The 18,761-nt window shown below is 31.9% G+C and overlaps 4 protein-coding genes across 4 annotated transcripts; all 4 read left to right on the forward strand.

Annotated features, from left to right (window-relative positions):
• Positions 1–13: 13 nt before the first annotated feature.
• Tsp_03955 (WD domain, G-beta repeat-containing domain protein) lies at positions 14–1,813 on the forward strand. The gene has a single exon (XM_003374718.1). The coding sequence runs from the start codon at positions 14–16 to the stop codon at positions 1,811–1,813; it is 1,800 nt and encodes a 599-aa protein (XP_003374766.1).
• A 1,174-nt stretch (positions 1,814–2,987) lies between these two features.
• On the forward strand, positions 2,988–6,672 carry Tsp_03956 (transcription initiation factor TFIID subunit 6). Its single transcript, XM_003374719.1, has 12 exons — positions 2,988–3,005; positions 3,057–3,128; positions 4,571–4,642; positions 4,703–4,844; positions 4,966–5,022; positions 5,076–5,167; positions 5,320–5,526; positions 5,588–5,689; positions 5,980–6,104; positions 6,166–6,313; positions 6,377–6,496; positions 6,565–6,672. Exons 1-12 carry the CDS (start codon positions 2,988–2,990, stop codon positions 6,670–6,672), a joined length of 1,263 nt encoding a protein of 420 aa, XP_003374767.1.
• Positions 6,673–7,529: 857 nt separating this feature from the next.
• On the forward strand, positions 7,530–10,198 carry Tsp_03957 (hypothetical protein). Its single transcript, XM_003374720.1, has 4 exons — positions 7,530–8,431; positions 8,745–8,948; positions 9,016–9,198; positions 9,901–10,198. The coding sequence occupies exons 1-4, from the start codon at positions 7,530–7,532 to the stop codon at positions 10,196–10,198; spliced, it is 1,587 nt and encodes a 528-aa protein (XP_003374768.1).
• Positions 10,199–11,969: 1,771 nt separating this feature from the next.
• On the forward strand, positions 11,970–17,591 carry Tsp_03958 (Pre-mRNA-processing factor 6). The gene is made up of 25 exons (XM_003374721.1): positions 11,970–12,079; positions 12,136–12,195; positions 12,261–12,375; positions 12,446–12,564; positions 12,659–12,737; positions 12,814–12,908; positions 12,966–13,041; positions 13,100–13,208; positions 13,244–13,294; positions 13,609–13,696; positions 13,756–13,820; positions 13,916–14,061; positions 14,309–14,417; positions 14,561–14,727; positions 14,812–15,035; positions 15,279–15,348; positions 15,627–15,748; positions 15,812–15,905; positions 15,990–16,154; positions 16,219–16,320; positions 16,541–16,615; positions 16,671–16,804; positions 16,942–17,148; positions 17,240–17,366; positions 17,439–17,591. The coding sequence occupies exons 1-25, from the start codon at positions 11,970–11,972 to the stop codon at positions 17,589–17,591; spliced, it is 2,862 nt and encodes a 953-aa protein (XP_003374769.1).
• Positions 17,592–18,761: the final 1,170 nt, after the last annotated feature.

Genomic DNA, 18,761 nt, shown 5'->3' on the forward strand with positions numbered 1-18,761 from the left:
ATTTTTATTTTAGATGAGGACTGCAAATGGGACAGTTGATCTTCAAAATATTGCTGATGTTGATGATCAAATGATAGTGAAATGTTTAAATTTTTTTCGCGTTGAAGGATTCTTTGATGCAGAACGTACATTTGTACGAGAATTAAGAAATATTGGTCGTTCGGCTGCCGTAGATGCATATTTGCAACGTGTTGGGTGCACTGTAAATGATAATCAGCTTGCGACCGTGAAGTCATGGAATCATTGGATTGAAGAATATGATTATTTTTTTCAATACACGAAATCCAAAGTTGATGCACTGTGTGAATTGAGTCTGCTTAATTTTCCACTATTTACACAACTGTACATTCAATTATTGAAAGCTGGGAAAATGAAATTGGCCAGCAGATTTTACGATGAGTTTCACAGTGTGCAGAAGGAGTCCATGCAAGAATACACCAAGCAACTTGGCTGGATTCACTCGTCCGAACAGTTGGCTGACGACTGGTTGATACAGATTTTGGAAGAGCACAACTTTGTATTATGTTTGTGCTTGGCTTGTAAGTCGGCATTGAACGAGTTGATGGAGAAACTGCCAACAATTAAAGACATTATCGAGAGTAAGATTCAAATTGAATGCCATGGCGAGGTTTGTCGTAGTGAAGAACAAGTGGAGCAAATTAGCGGATATTTGCTTGGTGAAGCACCGAGACAGTTGAACCAGATTCCAATTCTAGCCAGTTGTTTTGATCATGGTGGTAATGATGTGCCATCTTGGGACAGAATTCCATTTCCAATTTCGCGTGACGAAGTGATACTCACAAATAGTGACGAAATCAAGAAGATCTGTTTGAATGATGCAAGACCGTCAGTTTGCTTCTATACGGTACTGAATCCACGAGTTGCTGTTTCCTCGATGGTTGTCAGTTCGGATTCGACTTTACTGTGCGTTGGAAATTTGGACTGCAGTGTAGAGGTGTTTTCATTGAGCAAAGATTTAATGGAAATGTTAAAACCTGCATCGCAGTTACCGCATACTGAAGACGATCTCGATCCAAGTTCAATATTTGATAGCAGTTCAGCTCAATCAAAATTCAGCTTGTTTGGTCATTCGAGTCCTGTTTACGGAGTTAGCTTCAATCGGAGCGGTGAATTTGTATTGTCATGTTGTTTGAATGGAGAAATAATATTGTGGAATTTGTTAACAAGAACTCGAATTGCCGACTATCGTATGCAGATGTTGAAAGGATTGGACGTCAAGTTTGGTCCTTATGATGGCTATTTCGTGGTCTCTGATTATCACAGCGGTGGCGCGTTGATGTGGAGCATGGAATGCGAAACACCAGTTCGTGCATTTATTGGTCACTTGTCCACCGTCAATTGCGTTGCTTTTCATCCAAATTCTAATTATATTGCCACTGGTTCAAACGACCGAACTGTTCGTCTGTGGGATTTGCTTGATGGCAAATGCGTCAGGCTGTTCACTGGTCACCAGGACGCAATACAGTCGTTGTATTTTTCCGACGATGGCCATGTTTTGGCATCCGGCGGTCTGAGTGGTCAAGTAATGTTGTGGGATGTGGCCATGGCAGCTCGATTGGAAGGTTTTAAGCATTCTGATCGCGGCGTCAGTGGATTAGCCATTTCCAGAGATGGGTCAACTGTCGCTTGGGGCGGAGCAGATCAAAAAGTGATGCTACGTTCGATCGGTGACAATCACAAATCTGAAATGCCATCTGTTCTCACATACCGAACCAAATCTGCGCCGGTGCAGCATTTACATTTCACTCAGGAAAATGAATTGATCGGCTTTGGCGGATTTTGCCGTGACTAAAATGCTCAGTTGACATTGTTATTGATATTGCACTGTTGCTTTTATTTTTAAATAAAATGTTAATTTTTCAAATTGATTTCATACTGTAAACTGTTCAATAAATAAGTATAGTACAGCTGAAATTCAAATATTTACATAGCAGTAAATGTTGACAATAAATTCATTTTTTCAAAGTAACTGTACTGTATTGTCAAGACAATTTTTTGATTTAGAACATATCTGTTTAGTTTAGTTTAATTTTACTGGCAGTTGAAAAACATGCAGCTAAAGATAGTTTTAAATGTTTCAGTAAAATGAAATATTAATCTGAATGAAACGCAAGGAAATCCAAGAATGAAAACACGCCACTTTAAATGATTGTTGTTGCATTGATTGATGAGACAAACTCTTCAACTGTACCATAATTTGCAGTTTTATAAGCAATGAAAATGCAATTGAAACTTCTTCAGATGAAAAAATGACTGCGACGTTGCTTTGTTGAATTTTAAGGTTTTTAACAAAAAAGTTTCTTTCACCTGAATGTCAAATATGTAAGAACAGATCAGTAATCCATAATTATCAAGGAAAATAAAACTGATACTTATTTCTAGACTTTTAATATTATAAATGAATTTGTATTGAACTTATTTGCTTGCATATTTATATAACTGTACAGTCAATTTTTAACCTAGCTTTATTTTCTTTATTGTACAGTAATGCAACGTTATATTGTTTAATTAAATGACGTGTTCTTACATTTGAAAACTGTGCAGTATTTGCAGATTATCCTTTAGCATAAATGACATTTTATCATAATTTTACTTGATAAATTATACATATCTTATATTGTAAGTGCAATGACGAATAATATGGGTTTTTTTAATTTCAATGAGAATGTCGAGGCTAGTTAATGGTTTCGATGAATGTTAAGTGTCTCTGTAGTCATTATGCTTTTCGAAATGTATCTCTAACCGAATCTTAAAATATCTTACGTTAAATGGTAATGTCTTGGACTGGTAAACCATTCCATTGTTCTATGATTTAACGTTTTACCAGTTCTGACGAAGGAATTCAAATTCGACAGCTTACTATCCAATGCATTTCGTAGTTTATTAATAATAATATATAATAGGTGAAATAATTTGTTGAATTCTTCTAATTTATTATTTTTAGTTTTGAATTGTTGGCAGTAAGAATGTCGAAAAACAAGAAGGTGATTTTTCTACGTCTCTATAATTTTTGTAATATTTTGTTGTGGTTTTAGGATGATATACCGAAAACTGAGAAATGGGATGGAAATGCTACTCGATATGCAATTGATGATGCAATTCGGAAGGTAATGGACATTATTTACAATTGATTTTCTGCATTGTATGCATGATTTTCTAGAATTATTTTTTAAAGCTAATATTGTATGTCAGTAATTTGTTTTTGGAAATAATTTGTTACATGCAGGTCACTATGAAAATTTGAAGTTAGATGTAAAGAATTTTTAAAAAATGATTTATTTTATTAAATGAAATTTTAGTATTTACATGATATCTGGTATTAAAGAACATGTTTGATTTATTTTAAAGTGAAAGCTAATGCATTTGATAACCAAGCTGAAATCGAACTAAGGTGTTTTATTTAGATAGTAATAGAAAAGTTTGGTTATTCAGAAGACCATCGTGTAGTGGATTGTCGATTACTTCTTGCAACACTGGCTGTTGTTTTAGCATTATTTGCTTGTGTATGGGATTGGTTTTATCCATTTCCTCTCTCCAGAGACGTGCTCATATATTGCAGCGTATCATATCCTTTCAATATTTCTTAATTGGTTGTTTTATTTTTATTTAATTTGTAGAGTAATTGGTTGTACAATTTAAAATTAATTTTGTTAAGTTAATAATTTAATGCATTTTTAATATTTTAATTATATTGATATATTTAATGAACGTATTGTTTGTATTTTCCTTAACTTCATATGTTTTTACGTACTTCGTGGTTAACGGCCTGTTGCAGTTGTATACATGGTTCGTTGAACGTGGCATTTTTCTCGTAGCAGTGGATAAATCATCCGATAATCCGAAAAAGAAAGTCTTGTGGATATTTAGTTCATCTATGAAAAGGTAATTTTATATTTTAGAATATTTTAATTTGTGGATATTGCTTATTCGTTTTTTAAGATTTGATCACAAATACACGTTAGAGATCAAGTGCAAATCTGCTGGAGTTAGTAACCATGGTAAGCTGACCAAATCTGTCGCTAGTTGGATTTACGAGGATGGTCAGATTTCGTTGCCGCATTTGCTTGATGACGTGCTGAAATTGCACAATTCTTTGTTAGATGAACGAAAAGTGAAATAGATTATTATTCTATACGTGATAAGTTGAAATTGATTTGTCTGAAATCGTCGATATTTATGATTAAAGTACTTTGTCGGGCGTTTGTTGTATTTTTGTTGTTGCATTTCATCTGTTCTTGGTCAGATTTGTACATTTATGTTTTTCTTAAAATGAAAAATTAAGTTTTTAAATATTTTTTATCTAAGTAAAATTATGCAAGAGGAGCAGGATGTGGTGGAAATTGATTGCTCTACAGGTGATGAAGATCTTCCAAAATATATAAGTTTATCGGAAGAAGGGAGCCGTTTTTTGGAAGAGCGTGCACGATGTGATTTTAAACGAATGATGTTGGTAAATAAGTTTTCTTATTCTTTACCATACTTATGTGCATGCTATCATTTTATTTAAAAATACTGGGATTTTAAATGTATTTTAATGAATATATCTTAGATTGCAAAGAAATTAAAACGGCTCTGCCGAAAAGAGAAAATTCAATGGAAAGATTGCAGTGTTGCTGTTGAAGTGAGACTTAATGAAAATTAACGTATGAAATATGCGAGAATTGTATATTTTATTTTTTAGAAAATATTCTTATTGAAAATTACGAGGAGCGCGTGTACCACACAACCTGGTGATCATCGGACAATGAAGAAGAAATATGTTTTGGAATCTATTTTAAATGAGTCCATTGATAGGAAGATCCAAGAAGGCACATGTTTGAATGGTAATTGTATATTTTGATGCATGTGAAATTAATTTTTCACCAAAATTAATATGTAATGATATTTCATAATGCAAATCTAGTGAGAGATATGCATATGTAAGTGGAAGATTTTTTCTTTTAGCTCACTGGTTAGGAATTGAAGGAAAACAGCCATTACTTCCCGAGAATCGATCGCAAGGTATATAAAATGTAAATGTTTGTAATAATTTTATTGAAACAATTTTTTTACAGGTAGGAGCTATGTGGTCGCAGAAGAGGGAATGTCGAATATTGAAACAGAAGAATTGTTACATCAAGATATGAATTTTGATCAGTTAACAGAGGTATGTTATTAAAACATTTATCTAAAATTTGCACTACATATATTATAAATGTATTGAATATGAGATATTGTTCATTTATATATTGTACGTTGCCTAGTTTTTTGTCATCAATTGCAGTTAAGTTAATAATCTAAAAATTTGGAAAATTTCAGGAAACTAGGGAGTTGGTTTTAGAACTGTTAGATGGTTGCGTTAGTAAAGACGAAACAAAAAGATTTGTATATTTCTTTTCTTCATATTTTTATTTTAATAACTGCAATAATGAATTTTGTCCATTTCAGGAAGCATTGCGGATGATTCAAACGCATGTTGGTCTACAACCTGCGTTGTCATTTTTTGTCATCTTCTATTTGGAAGGGGTTTGCTTTTTGGTTTTTTTAGAAATTGCAGATTATTGTTGATTTACGTCGTTTTTTAAAGATAAATTGCAATCTTCTGTGCAAGGATTTAAGGCACATTACCTGCATGTTGCAAATGCTGAACGCATTGTTGTTAAACCCTGCAATTCGTCTGTGGAAATATGTAAGTATTGAAAAAAGAACTGGCAAAAATTTGTCTATCTTCTGTTTGATCATTGCAAATAATTGTAATTTCATTTGAAACTTAATTAATTAAATGGAAAGTAGTTTTGTTATTATTTTTAAATAGTGAAAATTTGTTAATGCGAATTAATTTTAGTTTCAGAATTCTCGAAGCAAATTTCTGTAGGTGAATTTTTGGATTAGTGATTTCTAAAATACAGTTAGTTTATTAATTCGTATTCGTATATTTGGATTGTTCATTGTTTACTTTTAATTTATTGTTTTCAATAGACTCCAAAATTATTGCCAAGTTTGCTTTCTTGTGCAGTTAATATGATTTTCGATGTGAAATGTGGCGATGATCGAGCCTGGCTTGTCAGAGAGCGTGCTGCAGACATTCTTGGCGATTTATTAAAGTGAGTAGAGGATTCTACCGAATTTTTTTTTTGCAGTAGCAAAATTTATTTTTTATTTTAGCTACTTCGAAAGGATGGCAGTTGACGATGGTGAAGACGAATTGAAAATAAAATTTATTCGTCATTTGACAACAATATGGAACGATGAACAGACAACAATACCATCTGCTTACGGTGTCTTGTGCATATTGAGAAAATTGGGAAATTTGGTTCTGCTATAAATTGAGTTGTTTGATTGTCTTTAGTTATCATTAATTATTGTTTTGTTTAAGGTTATTACAAGTACTGTTATTCCGAATTTAAGAAAATTTGATTTGAAATTGAGCCATCTGTTACAACATGGTAACGAAGATGAACAGTATCAAGTGAACTTTGTCCGCAAATTTATAAAGGTATGTTTTAATTTTTCCCATAATTATACGTAATTTAAAGTTTTGTATATTTTTTTCACCGTTTTTAGGATATGCTGAAAAATTATGTGCAATCGGCCCTGCTGACAGATGACGATAAACGAAACTTGGAAAAGCATTTTAAGCACTATTTGGACAGTGCACAGTTGAAAGTATAATATCCATGAATTCAGTTAGTCACTTTTTCTTACTGATGATCTCTAAGACAATATTAATTTAACAGCGTAATGAACGAACCTTTTTTTTAAATTGATTTTGCTTGGTAGATTTTTATGCAATTTTTCATTGTCGCTGGGCTTTTTTTCTTATTTAGTAAAATAAAAATTGTAGTATGTTTATATTTTTTGAGTTATTTTATTTTATTACAACTTTAAGCTGAATGAATAATTAATAATTTTACTTGTATAATTTACGATTTACAGTAAGTACGTTTGTTGAATAATTGTTGTGTATTGCTCATTTATAAGGAAAAACGTGAATAGTTGATGCAAATTTGCCGAGTTGAGTGGAAAGATAAAATAAAGTAACAAAATTAGAGCATCGACGGCTATTTAATTGCCTGAATGAAATTTGTCCAGCTACAGTACCGAATTTTCGTTATTATCAAAACGTTAAGCATTATTTTAATTGCATATAACTTAGAATAAATTTTTAATATGAATATAATGTTATTTTTTGGTTAATTATAATTTAATATTAATTTAATGCGACGTGAGTAATTGAAAATTATAATTTTATGCATACAAGAACTTGATTATCATTTACGTATATTACCGTAACTTGTGTTTTGTGAACTCGAAGCCTTGTTGAATCATATTGTAGTTCGGAATATTTCTGATCAGAAATGAAATATTACCGCAGTGTTAACTGAAACAGAACGAAATTCCCTGGCATCGCACACTTGTTTTCACTGCTTTTATCATGCATAATATGCTTCATTTATAATTTACGGCCGTTCTAGTTAGAGGAAAGATACAACTGATGGAAATTTTTATTGTTAAATAATTCTACTTCAATGGATTCAAAATTGAAAAAAATTGGCAATCCGAAAACTGATGAAGTGAAGCCAGAGAGCTCAGTGCCGTCTGCAAGCGCAACTGTACCGGTGTTTGATTTCACTGATCGTTCCATGTATGGAGTTGATGCAGACGAAGAGAAATATTCCAGAAGTGTTCATTTTGGGAACGACTTCGACTCACGACTCATCCCCGGCGTCAGTGTTGCTGACTTTGTCGTCCATCCGTCGAATTCTGAAATATTCACCACTTCTGGCAATGGGAAACAGTTTCGGCCGGGAAATATGGCGTTGAATACAAAGCATTTGTCCTACGTTGCCAGGGATATTAAGCTGGCTTTGGCGGGTGTGAAGAGGCAGTTGAAACCTGAAGCCGTTGAAAATGACATGCTCTCTTCGGATTCGGACGACGATGCTTTTGTGAAAAGCTGTAATGCAAAGTCGACCAAGCGGCACGGTGACAGTGAATTCGAAAATTACATTTCTGTACGGGAAGATCCGAACGGCGGTGCTTCGGTGCTTGTTTCGGATTATGATCAATTGCGAGCTTTTTCTGGAGAAGACATGGCACATTTTGCGAAATGGTTCTTGAAACGTGTCTATGAAGAGGTGGACGGAGTGGCCGTTCACGTCATGGGAATCATTCACAACGGTGCCAGTTTTCTGCCAGAAATACTGCAATATTTTGAAGAGACTTGGCCGGATATGCCCGTCAAAGTGGGATCTCTCACGAATCGCCAAAGCGTGGAGACGATGTCTGTGCGAGAATATGCCGAAAATGTGTATCAATCGTATTCTTGTGGAACTTTTCGCTTTGGGCCATTGATGTCGGTCACGTTGGTCGACACCAAAAGAGAAGAAGCTGGAGGCTATGCAGCAGAATTTCTCGATCTACTCGAAAGGTGATTATACTGAAATTTAATTTTCTTTTTATTTAAAATATTGCTTTATATTAAAGAAAAGTACAATTGCATTATTAATTTTATTATTGGTGCCGGTGTTGTTGTTGCTGTTGTTTTTCATCCATAATTTTCTAGCTATAATTAGCTATTATCTATAATTAGTTGAAAATATATTAGATTCATCTGACGCAGTTTATATGGTTCACTGAGTTCAATATAGTAATTATTCATTAATTAAGAAAAGAACACTGTAGAGTAGTAGTGACGTTGTTCCTGACATTGTTTTGTTAATTTAAATAATGTAATATGTTAGTTTAGTGTCAGGTGTAATTTTGTTTAATGCTTTTTTGCTGTTGCATAGGTCACCGTTTTTGAAGCCCGTTTTACCATGGGGAAGCATGTCGATTTTGTCAGACATGCCGCGCCGGTGTAGTGAAGACGGCCCAATCATGTGGATCCGACCAGGCGAACAAATCGTTCCCACAAATGCAGCAGTGCGTGATCGCATGTGGAAAAAGTTAGTGTTACAAAAGCTTTTATTCAATTAAAATAAAATGTAAATAAATAAGACGTATTGAATGCAGATCTGCCAGTGAGTTGAATAGGCTGGCATACAGTGTGCCGATGCGAAATGGGGATCGACGGGAAGTTCTTTTTGAAGATCGAACACCTTCTCATGCTGATCATGTAGATGGAGGTGGAGTGCAGAAGAAAACTACAGCAGCGGTGGCTGTACTTAAAGCTGTGAAAGACACAAAGCAAAAAAAGTAAATAAACAGCATAATAATAATAATAATAATAATAATGATAAGTTTTAAATTTCTCTTAGGTGTGCATTTTTATTTCAAACATTCATTCAATTTTCAAATTTTCTTTTCATTGAACAGAAAGAAAGCTTCCGAATTGTTGACATCAGCGATAGCTCGTTAAAATTAATTTTTCATTTTGTTTATTTTATCATTTCACGTAGAAAGTCTAATTAATCTCAGTGTTAAAATGGAATTTATTTGTGTAAATAATATTTTAAAGAGGTAAATTGTCGTGAGATTTTATTCTATCTTACTGTAGATATATACGGCGATAATATTTGCCGAAGTAGTAATGATAATGATAATGATAATGATAATAGCATTTTATAAGTATAACTTTGACATGGTTTCAGTTTCAAATTTAAATAAATATTAAATTTGATATTAAGTGATATTTATTAGTTAGTTTTGAGATTTGTTGTTAACTAATTGGAAATGGTGAAATTTTATTTCGAATGAAATATAAATGTAGCTAATGGCAATGGTACTAGGTATGAAATATTTTAAGTAGATACAATTTTTGCAAAGATTTTGCCAAATACACACATATAATTAAATAAATATATAATTATTTTTTTAATTTAATGTTATTGTTAATTTAAATGTTTATATTGTTTATTTTTGAAATTGATTGCAGTTCATTCTATTATATATTTTTAGAAATGAAAAAAATGAATTAGTGAAAGAAGCAATTTGTTTTCATGCTGCTGATTTTGATCGCGTTGTGGATGTTTTGCGACTAGATCTGTTCGAACCTCCGACGACTCAGTGCAGTCAATGGGTCGATTGGGCAAAGTTGAATCAATTTAGACAATGTGGAATTCGATTTGCGACCATCAAATTATACGATAATGATATATACTTTTTGCCTAGAGATGTTATTCACCAATTTCGAACAATAACTGCCACTGCTAGCATTGCATGGCATGTTCGTTTGAAAGCTTACTACGATGACTAACTTACCAGTTAGTTCATTGAACAGTTCTCAGTTTGCATTCTTGAACACATTTGCAATGTCATCATTCTGTTTTCATTGTCAAGCTCAACAACTTCACTGATTCCTCACTGTGTATATGATCTCGTTTCATATGCTACAAAGCTGCTGTTGAACAAAACGAATTGTCGTCTATCATTGCCAGTTTAGGAGGAAAAGTATATGCAAGATGTTTTATAAAATTATTTTATCCTCTTTATGGAAATTTTTCTTTTGGTAAGCAGTTGCTTTTTGAAAGAAGAAAACTAGAATTAAGTTGAATGAGAAAGATTTTATGTTTTAAGATTTTTGGTTTAAAAATGAATTTCATGCAGTTTATTTACATTATTTTTATGTGGTTATTCATGAAATGGCAAAATGCTGCAGTGCATACAATAAAACCAATTTTTTAATGCATTCCACTTTTATGCATTTATATTTTGCAGCCTGTTAGAAGAAATTTGCAGTAAATAAAGAGTTTTATAACTGTGAATAATATTTGTTTTTTTTAAACATTTTAACGGAAATTTTCACGATTTTTTTGATAGTGAAATTTCGCAAAGAATGCCTGTTGCATAATGAAGGCAAAAGAGATTGAAAAGCAGAACGAAGAAAGTTTCTGGTAACAATTTTATTCATTTATTATTTTTTTTTCTTGTTCAAGTCAACGATATTAATGACGATGATCACATCTTACTTGGTAGATTTATAAAACTCCTTTGTTTATTAAATAATGCGCACACCGAATTTTCATGTACATAAATTTTGGCACTACACTACAGGACACTGCGACACTGCATTTTCTTTGAAAAAGATTCAAATTTTTTAAACAAGTATCAAATTTGATGAAAAAAGGTGTTATTTATACGATAATAGGATGTAAGCAACGTAAAAATTAAATAAATAATGCTGACAAATAAACTACATAAATTATCAAGTGATCACTGAATAAATAAATAAATAAATGCATAAGTTTTTTTCTATACTAAATTATAAGCTGAAATTTAAAAATAAAAATTCACTTTCTAATAAAAATAAGGAGTAATTTAAATTATACCTGCATTTTAAATACAGTACACCATTTATGTACAGGCTTTATAGCTGGCTTTTAAAAGCAGTTTTTTGAACTGGCTCTCTGTTGATAATTGAGATTTTGGTAAGAGCATACTTCTCTTATAAATAAAAAAAATATATTATCAACATATATTTTCATTCTGAAGATTTCTAAATTGTATGAAATTTGTCTTTAATTTAAAATTAATGTTATTCATCATAAATGCACAAAACAATTTAATATATTTGTTCGATACTGCCAGTGTTTATGTATGCAGTATGTGGAATTTATCATTGCTAATCACAGAATTTGAAAGCATATTCTGAATGTATTCTTGGCTGTTGTTTTTTTTCACTTTACATTTGAAAATTATAGAATAGTATTTATGAATTGTTATGAGCCTGTTTTTATTGAATAATAATTGTCAACTTGAGAAAGTTCATTTTTCTAGCGTATAGTTATCAGTGCTAAATATAAATAACTTTTCAGTCTGATTTGATAAGCAAGATGAGAACATATGAAAATACATTTTATTTTAAGACCTAAGTAAAATTTGCAGTATAATTGCTGTTTATAAGAAACACTATGCTAATTTGCAATAGAGTTTCAATATTTTTAAAAATGTTTCGTTGATCAGTAAATGAAATCATCATATGATGAAGAAGGGAAAAGTAGTGAGTGAATGTTAATTTTTAAGCAAACATGAATAGCAACTTAACTGCATCTGTTCCTGGAGCTTTGGTAAACAAAAAGAGGAAGCATTTTATTGGCATGCCAGCTCCGGTGGGATACGTGGCTGGAGTTGGACGAGGGTAAACAAAGAATTATTTTCATATTTATAACAATTATTATTGTTGTTGATTTTTAGTGCAACCGGTTTCACCACACGATCAGATATTGGTCCGGCAAGAGAAGCTGGCGATGTTAGGTACATGTTAATTACTTTAAATTTCCATTTCTTTAAATAGAGAAATGTTTTGTTTTAAATATCAGTGATGAACGTCATCCACATCAGCCAAGGAAGAAAGCAACTGGCCCAAATGGTGAAGAGCGGGATGAAGCAGAAGATGAAGAGGAAGAAGATTTGAACGATGCCAACTATGATGAAGTTTGTTGAACAGTGGATTTTTCTGAAGTTTAACGGAAAACGTTTTCATGTTTATATGTGTAAATTTTAGTTCGAAGGCTATGGAGGCAGTTTGTTTTCAAAAGATCCGTATGATAAAGATGATGAAGAAGCTGATGCTGTGTACAATTTGATTGATGAAAGACAGGATGAAAAAAGACGGGAATACAGGTAGGAACTTAAATTTGCTTAGCTAATAAAATATTTTTAATATGTACTCATTGAAAATTGTATTATTAGTGTTTTTTATATTGCTTTCTTATAGAGAAAAAAAATTGAAAAAACTAATTGAAGATTATCGTAAAGAACGCCCCAAAATTCAGCAAGAATTTTCTGATTTAAAGGTATTATATTTTTGCATTTCAAAATAGTTGAATGCAAATTTATTTGTTATGTATTTTATGTTCTGTCTTATTTTAGCGACAGTTGGCTGTCATTAGTGATGACGATTGGGCTAATATTCCGGAAGTAGGGGATGTTAGAAATCGGAGACAGCGAAACCCTCGTGCAGAAAAGTAAAATTTAACTAACCGTAGATTATTTTACACATCAAGGAGAATACCTTTATTTAGATATACTCCTGTTCCTGATTCAGTATTATCAAGATTTGCATATGGTGATACTACAACAACATTAGACAGACAACAGGTTAGAGTGAATTCTTGTTGTGGAATAAGACGAAAATATTTTATTTTTTATTTTTAAGATGTTTGGGGGTCTGAATACACCATTTCCTGGTAATGCGACGTCATTCAGCGGAATGCAGACTGTTGGTCCGAACGTTCCAGGATGGATGTCTGGAATTTCTACAAACAGTAGCACGGATTTGGATTTAAGAAAAATTGGGCAGGCGCGAAATCAGATCATGGATATGAAATTAAACCAGGCAAGCAATTATTATGTTTATCATTCTTGATTTAGGTTTCATGTGTTATATTAAAAAAAAAGTTTTTTTACGTCTAACTGAATTACGTAAATGCAATGCTTTAAGATGTCAAATAAGTCATCTATTATTATACAGTTTTATGCAGTTAATGGCAGATGTATTTCTTGCTAAACAATATTTATGCTATTTTACGGTTTTATGAGAAAGTTGCAAATTATTGTATTGGCGGTATTGTCTATATTTTTTTTATATTCTTAAAGTAAGTAAAATTTAAGTGAAAGAAATACTTGTGGAATGTTCAGTGGGATCATGATTTTTTTAGGTATCAGATTCTGTTAGTGGGCAAACTGTTGTAGATCCAAAGGGTTATTTGACAGACTTGCAGTCTATGATTCCAAGTTATGGTGGCGATATTAAGTAAATTAGATTTTCTCTTTTTTCTGTTATGAAATCAAGCACTTTCATTTATTGTTTAGTGATATAAAAAAAGCTCGACTTTTACTGAAATCCGTTCGTGAGACAAATCCTAACCATCCTCCCGGTATGATATTATGATTATTTTTATTATTCTCTTTTTTATTTTTGATAAATGGTGTTCATCATTTTTAAGTATGTGTTGTTGATGATATTTTTAAGCATGGATTGCTTCGGCTAGACTGGAAGAAGTGGTCGGTAAATTGCAAGTTGCGAGGAATATAATCATGAGTGGTTGTGAGGTATGCCATCAAAGTGAAGATATTTGGTTAGAAGCAGCACGATTGCATCCTCCAGAAACTGCTAGAGTAAGTTGTTTTAAGCGCCACTTACAAACACAAATACATGGGCACGTAAGTATGCATAGAGTAAATGAAATAAATGTAATTGGTTTCTATGCGAATTGCATTTTACATATTCATTAGATTTCTTTGGAAAAATAGAATAGAATTCTTGTTATGGATGAATGGCGAAAGCATAGTTGATTTATATATATTTTTTTCATTGAACATTATTTTATTTATTTGTTATTAATTAATTTAATTCTTATTCTAGGCTATAATTGCTCAGGCTGCACGTCATTTGCCTCAGTCGGTAAGAGTTTGGATGAGAGCCGCAGAATTGGAATCTGATTCAAAATTAAAGAAAAAAGTTCTCCGAAAGGGTAAGAGAAAAATGATTTACTTGAATTATTTTGTTTTTATTTAAATATCCATTTAACACTTTATGATAATGTCATTTTGTGTATAGACTTTTATTTTTTGTAACATTTTTCAAATAGTTCAATAACAAACTCAAAATTTTTAGGTTTGGAACATATTCCGACTTCAGTTCGTTTATGGAAAACGGCAGTAGAACTTGAAGAGCCGGAAGATGCGCGAATATTACTCTCACGAGCTGTGGAATGTTGTCCAACAAGTGTCGATTTGTGGCTTGCATTAGCTAAATTGGAAACTTATGAAAATGCTCGAAAAGTACCTCTTATTGTTCTGATATTTTTAACGTAGTTGTTTTGCATTAATTTGCTTTTATGTATTGAAATATATGTTTGTTTTCAGGTGCTGAACAGGGCTCGTGAAAACGTACCAACTGATAGGCTTATTTGGATTACTGCGGCAAAATTAGAAGAAGCGAATGGCAATGTTTCGATGGTGGAAAAAATCATAATGAGGGCGGTTACATCACTGCGAGCCAATTTGGTTGAAATCAATCGTGACCAGTGGCTTAAAGATGCTTTGGAAGCAGAAAAAGGAGGCAAAATTCTCACTTGTCAAGCGATCGTGTATGTTTTGTATTTTTGCATTTATGGAGTAATATCACTTTTGAATGACGATTATTATTCTAGTTGGAATATTTTTCATTTATTGAAAGCTGAATTTCAATACAATTTGCTGATAACTTTTGATGATTGATTGTTTTTTTAAGGGAGTTTTTTTGTTCATTACTAAATTGTATTTTTACCATATACTGATGTGTAAACTTTTATCGTTTCAAAATTCAGGTTTAATTTTGTTTAATTATTTAGTAAAGCTGTTCTTGCGATTGGAATCGAAGAAGAAGATCGCAAAAGTACCTGGATTGAAGATGCTGAAACGGTAAGTTAAATTGGGCAATTTAATAATTGTTGCCTGAACATCTGTATACTGTTTGAAATGATGGGAAATTGTTTTATTTATGTTGAACAACTTCAAATAGTTATTCCACTTTTCTAAAGAATTAAGTGAAGTTTAAGGAATTTTAATAATGGTGAAATTATTGCATTCAGTTTTGACATTTCTGAACACACGTACTCACACATTAGAAATCTCTGATGATTTTGATTTTAAATGAAGCAGAATCAATAAGCAACCATTCATGTTAGATTCTGTTGTAGTTTGCTGCGCAAAATGCTTTTGCGTGCGTTCGAGCCGTTTTTGCATATGCCTTGAATGTATTGCCTACTAAGAAAAGTGTATGGCTTGCAGCGGCTCATTTTGAACGAAAACATGGAACAAAGTAAATTTGGATTTAATGTTTATATATATATATATATATATATATAATTTGCAATTTTTTAAGAGAATCGCTCGAAGCCTTATTACAAGATGCAGTTAATAACTGTCCAAAAGCTGAAATTCTTTGGCTTATGTATGCAAAATCCAAGTGGCTCTCAGTAAGATAATTCTTTGTATTAATGCTGAGATTTTTCTCATTTTGAACTTTTTTATTTTCAGTTTTCAATTTTTTTTAATTTCAGAATGATGTCCAAGGTTCTAGAAACATTTTGGCTCGAGCATTTCAAGCCAATCCAAATTCTGAGGACATTTGGCTGGCTGCAGTGAAATTGGAAAGTGAAAACAGTGAATACGAACGAGCTCGTTTATTGCTTAAAAAAGCAAGAGATACTGCTCCCACTGCTAGGGTATGTTTTTTGCTTCATAACTGTAGCATTAAAGAAATAATAATTTTATTGTGCTTTGTTGAAGATTTGGATGAAATCTGCAAAATTGGAATGGTGCCTGAATGAACTTGATGAAGCATTGGATTTGATAAAACAAGGTGTTGAAATGTACCCAGAATCTGAAAAAGTATGTTTGAAATAGTGAAAGAAGTTTTAAAATAAACATTTTTTTAGTTTTATGAACAAATTTAATTTAAATTATGTTTTATTTATTCATCTTTAATACAAATTGTAATATTTGCCCAAAGTGAAGTTGTTTTAATAATATGCGTAATACTAATTTTTCTAAACACTTTTACAAAATCAGTTGCTTTACGACGTGCTATATTTACGACTGCTTTTTTCAGCTTTGGATGATGGTTGGTCAATTGTATGCTTCTAAAGGTGATGTAGAAAGTGCCAGGAAAGCTTACGCAGAAGGAGTAATTTGTAGTTCTGTATCAGTTACTGATTTTGCACATCTGTTATTTGTTTAAGTTGAAACACTGTTCTGGTTGCATAGCGATGTGGATATTGGCGGCACAGTTTGAAGAAGAACAAGACTGCTTCATCAGAGCGAGAGCTCTTTTGGAAAAAGCACGATTGAAAAATCCGAAAAATCCATCATTATGGTTTGTTGTGAAATATAGTGAACTTATTTTGTTTTATTATTTTAAAATTTTTTCTTGTTGCCGAGCATTTTATTTAAATTTTGCATACGGTAGTTGTTTAGGGTAGTCTTGAGTTGAAACTCTTTTTATTGATGCAGGTTAGCAGCAATTCGTATCGAGCAACGTGGCGGATTTGGCGAAGCGGCGTTGAATTTATTAGCTCGTGCTCTCCAAGACTGTCCGAATGCTGGTCTCCTTTGGGCTGAAGCAATTCAAATTGAATCCAGACCAGCTCGGAAGTCAAAATCTGTTGACGCATTGAGAAAATGCGAACATGATCCCCATGTTTTGCTTGCTGTTTCTAAGTAAATAAACTGACAATGATATTTTTTTGATTTAATAATAAACTAAGTTCGTTAGAGTGATTTCATTTCTCTAATGATTTTTATTGCTTAGACTTTTTTGGTCAGAGAGAAAAGTGAATAAAGCGAGAGAATGGTTCAATCGTACAGTGAAAGTGGAACCAGATTTAGGTGATTCCTGGGCATATTATTACAAATTTGAACAAGTGCACGGAACTGAGGTGATTTCTGTTATATTTTAATATTATATATTTGTTTATTTTAACGGCAAAAATTGGAATATATGAATTTAGGAACAGCAGAATGATGTCCGTAGCAGATGCGTTCAAGCCGAACCGAGACATGGTGAGCTCTGGTGTAGCTATTCGAAAAATATTGCTAATTGGCGTTGCAGCGTAGGCGAAATTCTGGATAAGTTAGTGCAAAATTTACCCATTCCAAATTAATGCATATTTATGCTTGTTTATTGAAATTTGCAAAAATATTCGAAATTTATGTTGTAAAATTACAGCAAAACAATATGATTAGTTTTCTATTTTACATATCTATGTAAATTCACTATTATATTATATATATATATATATAAAGTTATATATAATATAAATAATGTATCTGTGATTATGCAACATAAGAAGAGTAATGTTGTGTATTATTGGAGGTAATGTATTGAAATAAAGATTTAAATATAATTTTGCTTTTAAAATTGAAGGTATCAACTTTTAATTGCAAAATTCAGTTTATATATTGCTACGTTATAATATTATCATATTCTAAAAAATGCCTTATGCTTTCAATTGAGAAGGTTTCTTCAATTCTTTCTATTTTTCAAATATATTATATTATATTATATTATGTATAGTAAATATTGTAAAAACCAACAGAAATCATTCAGCATGAAAGCATTCTGTCACTTTAAAACTGAAAAATAACCTTATAGCCAATAGTGGTAACGTCATACCTGAAAATCTTTTCTGATACAGAATTCACTTTTGTTTGTTTACCTAAAGGAATGTGCACGAAGGGAACTGAAATTAAAAATATCAGATATCAACTAACATATTTATTACAAAGTAACAAAATTAGACAAATTAAAAAATCCAACAAATTTGTGGCTGTGTTGCAGTACAGCTTTATAGATCCATTCAGATGAAGGAAATTAAAATTTACACGACCGTGTAAATTTATTTTTTTTCAGTTAGCGCCTGTCATTTGTCGATACTTATTCGAAATCAGTAATACGAAGGTGAGTATAATTTGTATGAACTGTATGTATAATCTTAACAGAGAAAAATACTTTGCAGTTATAAAGATTATGCAATTCCTGAATACTATGCACCATTGGATTGCTGAAAAAAGCAAAGTAAATGAAGTTATATATGTATGTATGTATATATTAAAAAGTTCAAATTTCCAATGTGCTGTACTTGCAAAGAAAACAAACTTTTCAATCTCGCATAAAATTTTGCATAAAGTTTATCATTAACAGGTGCGACCGCTGCTTTTCACTGTGTAGATCAAACATAACAGCATTTTTGCGAACTTTAATATACCATTATGGTGAATGTTTGCTGTTTGCGGTTTGAAGTTGAATGTTTAAGTGAAGTTACTTTCCATAG

This window comes from Trichinella spiralis (assembly GCF_000181795.1).
Source record: "Trichinella spiralis strain ISS 195 chromosome Unknown Scfld5, whole genome shotgun sequence".
In the NCBI taxonomy this organism is placed as follows: Eukaryota; Metazoa; Nematoda; class Enoplea; order Trichinellida; family Trichinellidae; genus Trichinella; species Trichinella spiralis.

What these genes read in the sequence shown, in the direction of transcription:
- Tsp_03955 (XM_003374718.1), top strand. Translation starts at nt 14, where the DNA reads ATGAGGACTGCAAATGGGACAGTTGATCTTCAAAATATTGCTGATGTT.
- Tsp_03956 (XM_003374719.1), top strand. An exon ending in TCCCGAGAATCGATCGCAAG is followed by an intron (nt 5,023 to 5,075) that starts GTATATAAAATG and finishes ATTTTTTTACAG; the next exon opens with GTAGGAGCTATGTGGTCGCA. An exon ending in ATTTTGATCAGTTAACAGAG is followed by an intron (nt 5,168 to 5,319) that starts GTATGTTATTAA and finishes GGAAAATTTCAG; the next exon opens with GAAACTAGGGAGTTGGTTTT.
- Tsp_03957 (XM_003374720.1), top strand. Translation starts at nt 7,530, where the DNA reads ATGGATTCAAAATTGAAAAAAATTGGCAATCCGAAAACTGATGAAGTG. An exon ending in CGTGATCGCATGTGGAAAAA is followed by an intron (nt 8,949 to 9,015) that starts GTTAGTGTTACA and finishes TATTGAATGCAG; the next exon opens with ATCTGCCAGTGAGTTGAATA. An exon ending in AAAGACACAAAGCAAAAAAA is followed by an intron (nt 9,199 to 9,900) that starts GTAAATAAACAG and finishes ATATATTTTTAG; the next exon opens with AAATGAAAAAAATGAATTAG.
- Tsp_03958 (XM_003374721.1), top strand. Translation starts at nt 11,970, where the DNA reads ATGAATAGCAACTTAACTGCATCTGTTCCTGGAGCTTTGGTAAACAAA. An exon ending in AGAGAAGCTGGCGATGTTAG is followed by an intron (nt 12,196 to 12,260) that starts GTACATGTTAAT and finishes TTTAAATATCAG; the next exon opens with TGATGAACGTCATCCACATC. An exon ending in ATACTGCTCCCACTGCTAGG is followed by an intron (nt 16,155 to 16,218) that starts GTATGTTTTTTG and finishes GCTTTGTTGAAG; the next exon opens with ATTTGGATGAAATCTGCAAA.